General features: G+C 59.4%; 2 protein-coding genes across 3 annotated transcripts; one reads left to right on the top strand and one right to left on the bottom strand.

The window, feature by feature from the left end:
• Positions 1 to 6: 6 nt before the first annotated feature.
• On the top strand, positions 7 to 5031 carry Pkn1 (protein kinase N1). Its single transcript, XM_045139324.1, has 8 exons — positions 7 to 102; positions 2190 to 2366; positions 2546 to 2608; positions 2706 to 2782; positions 3252 to 3394; positions 3607 to 3714; positions 3802 to 3882; positions 4745 to 5031. The coding sequence occupies exons 2-8, from the start codon at positions 2194 to 2196 to the stop codon at positions 4946 to 4948; spliced, it is 849 nt and encodes a 282-aa protein (XP_044995259.1). The 5' UTR covers positions 7 to 102; positions 2190 to 2193; the 3' UTR covers positions 4949 to 5031.
• Ptger1 (prostaglandin E receptor 1) lies at positions 4476 to 10352 on the bottom strand. Of its 2 annotated transcripts, none has more exons than XM_045139323.1 (3): positions 10092 to 10352; positions 6231 to 7192; positions 4476 to 5864 (listed from the first exon to the last, which is right to left on the bottom strand). In XM_045139323.1, exons 2-3 carry the CDS (start codon positions 7173 to 7175, stop codon positions 5598 to 5600), a joined length of 1212 nt encoding a protein of 403 aa, XP_044995258.1. In that variant the 5' UTR covers positions 7176 to 7192; positions 10092 to 10352; the 3' UTR covers positions 4476 to 5597. The 2 variants fall into 2 exon arrangements, with proteins under 2 accessions (XP_044995258.1, XP_044995257.1); XM_045139322.1 differs by lacking the exon at positions 10092 to 10352 and adding an exon at positions 8561 to 8840.
• Between the last annotated feature and the right edge of the window lie 91 nt (positions 10353 to 10443).

Below are 10443 nucleotides of genomic sequence, written 5' to 3'. Positions count from 1 at the left end.
CCGTGGACAGGTGCTGCTCTCTGAGTTCCGCTCCAGCGGGGAGCTGTTTGCCATCAAGGCGTTGAAGAAAGGTGACATTATAGCCCGAGACGAGGTGGAGAGGTGAGTACTTTGCCCTGGCCCGTGGGGCGGAGGGGGGCTTCCTGGAAATGGAAACCAAAGCTGTCCCCCTTTGCACGCCCCAGTGAGAGTGACATACGGTTGTCACTGGAGCTTACCACCCTCAGACCCAAGAGAATGACTAGAAAGCAGATGCTCTTATCAACACTGCTCCCCCACCCACCCACCCCACCCACACACCCACCCACCCCCATTCTGCTCAGAGAGCTTGAACGCCAAGCTGACACAGCCGTAAGCAGAAGATTCAGTCCTAGGGATGTGTGGGTCTGAACTGCCTCCGTTTTGGAGTCGGGGCCCTACGTTCAAATTCCACAACCCCCCCCAGTCAGATGTGCTTGGGGATCCCGAGGAAAGCGGGCCTCCCTTCAGAGCCTCGCCTCCGAATCTATCAAAATGGGTACGGAAACTCCTTCCTTGTAAGGCTGCTGGATTAGAAGCAGGAGCCATCTAAAGTAGTTTGTATGGGGGCCTGGAGAGATGGCTTAGTGGTTAAGCGCTCGCCTGTGAAGTCTGGAGTTCGTTTGCAGAGGCTGGAAGCCCTGGCGCGCCCATTCTCTCTCTCCCCCTCTATCTGTCTTTCTCTCTGTGTCTGTCGCTCTCAAATAAATAAATAAATAAATACTATATATATATATATATATATATATATATATATATATTTTTTTTTTTTTTTTTTTAGTAGTTTGTATGGGCCCTGCCTACCACCTTTTCTTTCTTTCTTTTTATTTGTTTTTTTGAAGCAGGGTCTCGCTGTAGCCCAGGCTGACCTGGAATTCACTCTGTAATCTCAGGGTGGGCTTGAACTCACAGGGATCCTCCTACCTCTGCCTCCCGAGTGCCGGGATTAAAGGCGTGTGTGCGCCACCACACCTGGCTTCCAGACACCTTTATAAATTAATTTTTTTGTTTATTTATTTATTTGAAAAGGACAGAAACAGAGACAAAGTGGGAGAGAGAGATGGGCGCACCAGGGCCTCCAGCCACTGCAAATGAACTCCATACGCATGCGCCCCCTTGTGTATCTGGCTAACGTGGGTCCTGGGGAATCGAGCCTCGAACTGGGGTCCTTAGGCTTCACAGGCACGTGCTCAACCTCTAAGCCATCTCTCCAGCCCCCAGCCACCTTTTTAATAACTGGTTTGGTTTCAAGGCGGGGTCTTACTGGAGCCCAGACTGGCCTTAAGCTCATGATGATCTTCCTACCTTATCCTTCTGTTGATAGGTGTGAGCCTTAGTGCTTCCAACCACTTTTCTCCCTCTCTTCCCTCCCCCTCCCTTTCATTCATTCCTTTCTTTTTTGAAGAAAAAGGAGGACAGAGAAAGAGACAGATAGAGAATGGGCACACCAGGTTCTTCAGCCACTGCAAACGAACTCCAGACACATGTGCCCCCTTGTGCATCTGGTTTATGTGGGTCCTGGGGAGTTGAACCTGGGTCCTTTGCCTTTGCAGGCAAACACCTTGCCTGCTAAGCCATCCCTCCAGCCCTAGACCACCTTTTTGTTGTTTAAAGGTAGGGCCTTGCTCTAACCCAGGCTGACCTGGAATTCACTATGTAGTCCCAGTCTGTCCTGGAACTCATGGCGATCCTCCTACCTTTGCCTCCCAAGTGTTGGGATTAAATGCGTGCACCAGGACGCCCAGCCTCAGCCACCCTTTTTTAGTTATCAGAAACACAAGTCAGAAAGTCTTAGGCAAATAAAGGGCTTTATCATTTTGAACTGGCGAGGTCCAGGGTAGCTGTTTTCAGGCATAGCGATTACCTGGAGATGTAGGATTTGCACTAGGTCCTTTTTAGGGCACTCACCTCTGCACCCCCAAAGCTTCGGCCATCCACCAGCCGTAGCCCTTATTCTGTAATTAATCCACTGGAAATCCTGGCATTCAGCCCCATGGACAGTCTCTGGCTAGGAATATGGGTTTAGCATCGGAGGCTCCCCAAGTTCAGGGATGTGAAGCAATTTGCCCGCAGTTGCCCAGCCACGCACAGGAGAGGGGGGCAACTTTGGGTAGGGACGGCCTTTGGCCTCTGACGTCGTCCCGCGTCTCGCCTCCTCGGCCTTGGCTTAGCCTGATGTGTGAGAAGCGGATCTTGGCGGCGGTGACGAGCGCGGGCCACCCGTTCCTGGTGAACCTCTTCGGCTGTTTCCAGACTCCGGAGCACGTGTGCTTTGTGATGGAGTACTCGGCGGGCGGGGACCTGATGCTGCACATCCACAGCGACGTGTTCTCCGAGCCGCGGGCCGTGTGAGCCCCCTGCCCCGTCCCTGGCACGCACGCGTCCCCGGGCGCGCACCGGGCTCCCCCCCTGGGCGCGCACCAAGCTAGCTCCTGGGCACCTGGTGGTGGCGGGGCGGGGCCTAGGGGAGCCGTCTCGCGTGGTGTGGTCAACCCCCCTTCTCCCCCATGCCCCTCTGTCCCCGCAGCTTCTACTCGGCCTGCGTGGTGCTGGGGCTGCAGTTCCTGCACGACCACAAGATTGTCTACAGGTGCGTGTGTGCGCGCGCGCGCGCGCTGCCCAACAGGGCCGTGGCCAGCTCCCCCACCTCCACCCCACCAACTCCTTTTTCTGTCTCCTGACCCCAGGGATCTGAAGTTGGACAATTTACTCCTGGACACCGAGGGCTACGTCAAGATCGCAGACTTTGGCCTCTGCAAAGAGGGTGAGGCTGCAGCCACCCACCCCCCTCCGCTCCCCTTTGCTGGGTCGCCTTGAGGCATGGCTCTATCCAGACGCTCAGATGCAAGTTTCTTCCGGTTCTGAGTTCGTCCTGCGGCGGCCACTTCCTGGGGACAGAGATTCCCTCAGCCCAATAGCTTTAGCCATCCACTCATGGAACCTGAACCCCACATCTGAGAGAGAGAGAGAGAGAGAGGTGGGGGGGGGGCGGCGATAGAGAAGGTGCGCAACAGGGCCTCCAGCCACTGCAAATGAGCTCCAGATGCATGCACCTTGTGCATCTATCTGGCTTACGTGGGTATTGGGGGATCGAACCTGGGTCCTTCACGGGCGAGTGCCTTAACCGCTAAGCCAGCTCTCCCGCCCCAAGCCTGACTCTGCAGACTGGGCTGGCTGTTTGAACTACCCTCTATGCTGTAAGCTCATGTGGCCTCCCTTCCCTCCCTCCCCAGGGATGGGCTATGGGGATCGGACCAGCACATTCTGCGGGACCCCCGAGTTCTTGGCACCTGAAGTGCTGACAGACACCTCGTACACCCGTGCCGTGGACTGGTGGGGCCTCGGGGTTCTTCTCTACGAAATGCTGGTTGGCGAGGTGAGACTCCAGGCTCTGGCCTGCTCACGGGGGACAGCTCAGTACTGTGTGACCTGGAGCCCTCTGGCCTCGGTTTGTGCAGCTGTAAAATGGAACAGCATCATCAACAACAACAACAACAAACAACAAAAATACACCCATCTGGTGGGCTAGGTGTGTGGTGGGTCGGCCAAAGGTAGGGTCTCTATTCAACCCGCTCTCGGTGTCCCCAGTCTCCATTCCCCGGCGATGACGAGGAAGAGGTATTTGACAGCATCGTCAACGACGAGGTTCGCTACCCCCGTTTCCTGTCCGCGGAAGCCATTGGCATCATGAGGAGGGTGAGCCTCTCCCCGTGCAGGGTGGGCTGGGCAGGGGCTCGGGGTTGGCAGCCGCAGACACACACCCTGACTTGCTGGCTCCTTCAGCTGCTGCGGAGGAACCCCGAGAGGAGGTTGGGGTCCAGCGAGCGGGATGCAGAAGACATAAAGAAACAGCCCTTCTTCAGGGTGAGTCTCTCCCGCCCCCCCCCCCAAAAAAAAACTGGTTACTTTTCTTACTTTATTTTTAGTTTTTAATTTATTTATGTTGGTTTTTCGGGGTAGGGTCTCACTGTAGCTGACCTCGAACTCATGGCGATCCTCTTACCTCTGCATCCCGAGTGCTGTGATTAAAGGCGGGTGCCAACACACCCACCCAGCTATTTTTCTAATTTAAAAAATTATTTATTTATTTGAGAGAGAGAAAAAAAATGGGCTCACCAGGGCCCCCAGCCACTGCAAATGAACTCCAGACACATGCGCTCCCGCTGCCCCCCCCCCACCTGGGGTCCTGGGGAATCAAACCTGGGTCATTTGGCTTTGCAGGCAAAGACCTTAACCCCTAAGCCATCCCTCCAGCCTCATTTTTTTCTTAGTTAAACCAGTTCATTCCCACCTGGAGTCTAGCTTCATTCCAAGAACCCTGCTGCCTCCAGGCCAGGTGGCTCCCCTCAAATATGGTCTCCTCCACCCACCTCTTTTTCTTCCTTTCTGTTCTTTATTTCTTTTTCTTTTCTTTTCTTTTTTTTTTTTTTTTTTTTTTTTTGAGGTAGGGTCTCACTCTGGCCCAGGCTGACCTGCAACTCACTATGTAGTCCCGGGCTGGCCTCGAACTCACGGCGTTCCTCCCACCTCTGCCTCCCGAGCGCTGGGATTAAAGGCGTGCGCCACCGCGCCCTGCCCTTTCCTCTCTGTTCTCGTCACTCGCCACCGTTCCTCTAGGCCCATGTCACCGCAGGCAGGTCTTTCCTGGTTGATCTCAGCCCCTCTTGATTGCTCCTGAGTCCCCACTTTTCCCCTCTACCCTAACCCTTTCTGTTCCTCTCTCCAGACCCTGGGCTGGGATGCCCTGCTGGCCCGGCGCCTGCCCCCACCCTTTGTGCCCACGCTCTCGGGGCGCACCGACGTCAGCAACTTCGACGAGGAGTTCACGGGAGAGGCCCCTACCCTGAGCCCACCCCGAGATGCTCGGGCCCTTACAGCCGCGGAGCAGGCGGCTTTCCGGGACTTCGACTTCGTGGCGGGAGGCTGCTAGCCCCGGCCCCCGGCCCCGCCACCAGAGAGCTCTTAGTTTTTAAAAAGGAATTTGGCGTGTGCTCCGTCCATGCCACCTTTCAACATCTGTGTGCGGTCGTGGGTCGTGCTTGCAGAGGGGGCGGGGAGGGACGACAGACCCACGGGGGAGCTACATTGGTGGGGTTTGAAGAAGGCCAAGGGAAGGGTGCGCACTCGGGGCTGTCTCGTTTGCGGCGAGGTCGTCGGGTCTGTATTGGGGAGGGCGGGACACTGGGGGCTCCCTGGCTGTGATGGGAGGGTGCCAGGTGTCAGGGCTATCTTGGTGTAGGTAGCACGGAAGCAAAAAGAACAGTCAGTCGTGGCGTAGGTAGGAGTAGGGTGCAAGTGAATTCCAAACTCTGCTCCCAGGTGGAGCGCCAGACCGCCCCCCCCCCCCCACCAAGTGTTGCGCGCACGCTCTTGCGACTCCCACTCGCAGGGACCCTGGCCACCCGCCCGGCGCGGCTCCAGCGTCCGGCGTCTCCCCGCCCTCGCGTGGCCAAACCACGGGACTGCACACTGGTCCGGGCGGCGCCTTGGCTTGCAGCCCCGACGGGGACGCACCTCCCTGGGCTTCCTTAAATCCTCAGAGGCGCCTAGGGCGCGCGGGCTTAGATTTTGGAGGGCGTTCAGAAGTGGCTGAGGCCGCTGTGCCGGGAGCTACGCAGCGAGCCAGCCTCCCAGGCGCTTTTGGTCAGGCCCAGGTCTGTGGAGCCTCCCTTGGCACCAGCCCTGGGGGGCAAGAGGCGAAGCACTTGGCGCAGCACGGCCTGACGCAGTAAGATGTACACCCAGGGGTCAAGGATCTGGTTCCACGAAGCGAGGCGCACTGCCAGAAACAGGGGGCGCTGCAGGGAGCTGGAGCTCCAGCCCCCGACGGCCAGCACCACCAGCACCTGCGAGGAAAGCAGGTGTGAGCGGTGGGACCGATGGGAGGGTGGCGCTGGGCACAGACAGGTCTAGCTAAGGGAGGAGAGGGAAGGAGCAGAGGCCTTCCGTGGGTGATGGTGGGGAGGGGGGGTACTGTGGCCAGAAAGGGGAGGTTGGGCACGAAAGCAGTGTGGCAGCTCCAGGTGGGTGACGAAGGGGCTCAGGTAAGGCCTGCGATGCCAGAGGCAGAAGGCGACGGACTGTCTTTTCAGGCATCCTTGGCAAGATAAACCCCAGGGGTCCTCCGTTGGAAAGATGGATGGAAAGGAGGAAGCTTCGGGGTGTGTGTGGGGAGGAGCGTGGCTGAAAGGGGGCCGGGCTGCGCCCCTCACCAGCAGGGGACTCCAGCAGATGCACGACACCATCATGATGCCTACGAGCTGGCCCACCATCTCCACGTCGTGCGCACGGGTTCTGCGCGCCGAGCCGCCTCCCCGGGAACCTCGGAGGGTGGCCGGAGCCGAAGCGATGGACGAAGCGGACGAGGCCGAGGCTGAACGGTGTCCTCTCGATCCCCAGCGTCGGCGGCTTTCGGGACCCGGGGTCTGGGGGAGCCTTCGAGAACGGCTGCGCCTCCAGCGTGCGCGCAGCAGGGCCAGGCCGCTGAGCGTGTTGCACACGAGCGCGGCGAGCAGCGCGGCCAGGCCGAGGCCCGCGAAGAGACCGGCCAGCAGTGCCTGACCCCAACCCCCCGGGGGCCCGAGCCCGATGAAGCACCACGTGCCGGGGTACTGCAGCTCGTAGCGCCCCACGCGCGCCAGCGGCAGCAGGGCCACGGCCAACGCCACGGCGGCCAGCGCGGCCAGTGCCAGGCGCGCGCGGGCCACCGAGACGCGCGCCGCGTGCAGCAGCGGCCGCGTGACGCCCACGCAGCGCTCCACGGCCATGCCGCAGCCCAGCAGCAGCGGGCACAGGCCGAAGAAGACCATGCAACCGCCCAGGAAGTGGCACGCCCCGCCGGCCGGCGCGCGGCCCGCTGCGTAAAGGCGCAGCACCAGCGCCCCCGGGATCACGTGGCCCGCCAAGTCGATGGCCAGCAGGCTGGCCACGAACAGGAGGAAGGTGGCTGCCGAGCGACGGCGCCGTAGGCGACCCGCGGCCTGTGCCAGCAGCGCCAGCGCCAGCACGTTGGACACAGCTCCCAGCGTCATGGAGAAGATGGGCAGCGCCGGAGAAGCGCCTGAGGGCGCCGTCGCCGACCCGTTGGGGACCACGGGAGCCGGGCACGTGGTCACCTCGCCGGCCAGGCTTAGGTTGAGGGACCCGCAGGGGCTCATGTCAGTTGCCGGGTAGGCTGGGTAGGAGAGACGGGCACACAGTGAGGCGGGTGACCCCCCCCAAATGGTTTTTCTGAGACCCATCGGCCCCGGGTTGGGCGGGGGACACCGTCTCATGACCCCAGGCTTCCTTCTTCCTTTATTTATTTTGTGAGGTAGGGTCTCACTCCAACCCAGGTAGTCTCAGGCTGGCCTCGAACTCACAGCCATCCTCCTAAATTGGCCTCCCAAGTGCTGGGATTAAAGGGGTGCGCCACCACGCCCGGCGGGCTCTCCATTTCGGACACCGTCTCTTGCTCCTAGCCCCACTCGTTCCCCTCTCCATTGCTCCCACTTGCAGACTCGCCTGGCCCCTTGGTAGAGAGAGCTCTGCCCGCACCAACCAGTTTCCATTCTCAACTTATAGCGTTGGGTGTGTGTGTGGGGGGGGGGGGACGGACAATTCCTTGGGCCTGTCCCCACGAGATAGACCCCAGTATCCACCCCCACCTTCCCGTCTCCAACCATCACCAGGCCATCTATCCTACGGCCCTATCTATCTTTGACTTCTCCACCCCCTAATTTCTCTCTCTTCGAAAAGCCATGTCCTTGTCCCCATGACCCACCCTGACCCCCCCCCCCCACACACACACAGTCTCATTACCGTCCTTTCACCCGGCCTACCCTACAGACTTTTTTTTGTTGTTTTTGAGGTAGGGTCTCACTCTAGCCCAGACTGACCTAGAATTCAATGTGCAGTCTCAGGGTGGCCCTGAACTCACAGCGATCCTCCTACCTCTGCCTCCCTAGTGCTGGGATTAAAGGCGTGCACCACCACGCCCGGCTCTCATTTTTCCGAGGTCGGGTCTCACTCTAGCCCAGGCTGAGCTGACCTGGAATTCACTATGCAGTCTCAGGATGGCCCTGAACTCACAGCGATCCTCCTTCCTCTGCCTCCCAAGGGCTGAGATTAAAGAGGCGAGCCACCACGCCCGGCTCAGACTCATTTTTGCACCCCAGAAATCTCATTTATAGTCGCATCTCTGTCTCTAGGCTCATCAGTTTCCACGAACCCACCTCGGTCCGAGGAACTCACCTCTGCTCTCAGAGTTGCACCTCTGTTTCCATGGCCATATCGCTGCCAGACCCTGCCTCTGCCTCACCTGGATGCCCACCTCCAGAGGCAGCAGGTAGCCCAGGCTTTCTGCCTCCCCTTTTTCCTGGTGGAGAGGGGTGCTCACAGGGCAGATGGAAGGAAGGATGGACAGACAAGCACGGACCCAGGGACACAGAAGGGGGGGGATGGGAGGTACCTTCACAGCAGCAACAGACCAGAGTGCTCACTGCCCAATCTTTCCACATCCTCTCTTCCCCAGTGCACCAAACCCTGAGACCCAGCTTCTTACCCGGCGCTTCCTGGGGTGCAGGAACCCCATGGCCCAGTGCTTGGCCCGTGCTGCCGCCCTGGCTCCCCGCGGGCTGGCCGCTCCCTCCCTCCCTCTTCCTGGGGCGGCTCCTCGGCTCTGAGCCTCCACCCGCACCCGGCCAGGCCTCCTGGGGCCGCTCCACCCCATGCGTGCCTGCCCTCTGGGGGCTTGGAGTGGCTGAGACCCCTGTCTGCTGCTGGCAATGGGCGGAGCTGCTGGGACACAGCTCCTCCTCGCCCATAGGACCAGGATTCTAGACGCTGGCCTGGTCCCAGGTGACCCCCTCTCCCAGTTCAGTGGGAGCAGCCCCCCTAATCACCGCCCCCCCCCCCACGCCAGAGGCTTGGGCCTCTTGCCTGCCTCATTAATAAAGTGGATAAAAATCTAAACACTGGAAAATGTGAGCTTCGCCCCGGGGCAGGCTGGGAGGGTTACAGGAGGGTGACGGCGTACCCTGCTAAGGCTTGGGTGTTGGAGGGCTAGCCCTGCACAGGGTGGGGGGCAGCAGTTGCCCCCTGCCCTCCTAGAGCTTCTGTGAGTGTGGGGACAGGGTGGAAGAGAGCAGTGGCCTTGGTAGGCTCTCTTGGGTGGGGCCTGAACAGATCCGCTCACTACCCGGGGCGGGGAAGGGGGCTCTTAAGTCCAGGCCAGGGAGTGGGGACTCTCACCCCATGAGGAGGCTTGGAGGAGGTTCAGGGGTTCAGGGGAGCCAGGCCAGCTCCTGCACGCCACTTTAGGGTGAGGTGAGCAACACGCGGGACACTCAAGAGGCCAAGGCAGTCACACCCTGCGCCCTGGACACAGCACACCTTTAATCCCAGGAGGCAGAGGTAGGCGGATCGCTGTGAGTTCGAGGCCAGCCTGGGACTACATAGTCAATTCCAGGTCAGCGTGGGCTAGAGTGAGACCCTGCCTTGAAAAATAAAAATTAAAAAAATTAAAACGTGGAGTCACAGCAAAGGGACACGCGCACATTGCGGTGAAGCCGGCCACGGTGGCAACCTGCCCCTCTCAGTGCCTCTTCGGTGGTGGCGTTCCCCACTGAGAGCCCTCAACAGGCCTGGCCCAGGTCATCCAAGGTTGTTATTGTCCCATGCCCTTAACAAAATCCTCCCCACCACTCCTGACACTGGAGACGATTCAGTGTTACCAAGCAACAGCCACTTCCCTCCGTACCCCAGATACAGTCACCATGAAGTGACCAGCATACCGCCCAGCACTGGGAGACTTTGTTGCCAGAGCCCCAGTCACACCAAAACCCCTTCTCAGAGACGTCCCCCCTCCCAAGGCACACTGGGGGTACCCCCACTGGACACCCAGAAATCTCATTTGTACAATTCCCAGAGACACCTTATGAGGCAGATGGTCACCCTTGACCCTGTAACAGCAAACACACGGAGACATGCTCACTGGACACCCGGGACAGCGACAGGTCACCTCCACACTACCCTGAGCACTGCATCGCATCCACCGGCTCTCAGGAACCCGGACAAGGGACCCCAGTACTCACCGATGAGACACGGTCACCGCCCTCCTCGCTCCACCTGGGGAACAGCCATCGACACTCAGTGCATCATCCCACTCAACTCCGGATGCTTGCATGGCCACACCCTCTCCAAAATGTCCTCATCCCAGACACAAAAGACCCCAAGGCGGGGCTAGGTGGGGCTCAGTGGTAAAGGCAGAACCCTTGCACCCTTATCCAGCATGCACCAAGCCCTGTTTGTCCCTAGCACCCACAAAAAAAAAAAAAAAAATTAAAAGATGGTAGCCAGGCGTGGTGGTGCACACCTTTATAATTCCAGCACTTGGGAGGCAGGAGTAGGAGGATCGCTGTGAGTTCAAGGACACCCTGGGATTAC

Source organism: Jaculus jaculus, chromosome 21 (assembly GCF_020740685.1).
Source record: "Jaculus jaculus isolate mJacJac1 chromosome 21, mJacJac1.mat.Y.cur, whole genome shotgun sequence".
NCBI lineage: Eukaryota > Metazoa > Chordata > Mammalia > Rodentia > Dipodidae > Jaculus > Jaculus jaculus.
Note: the sequence above shows the minus strand (reverse complement) of the source record. Positions and strands in the feature narration are given on the sequence as shown.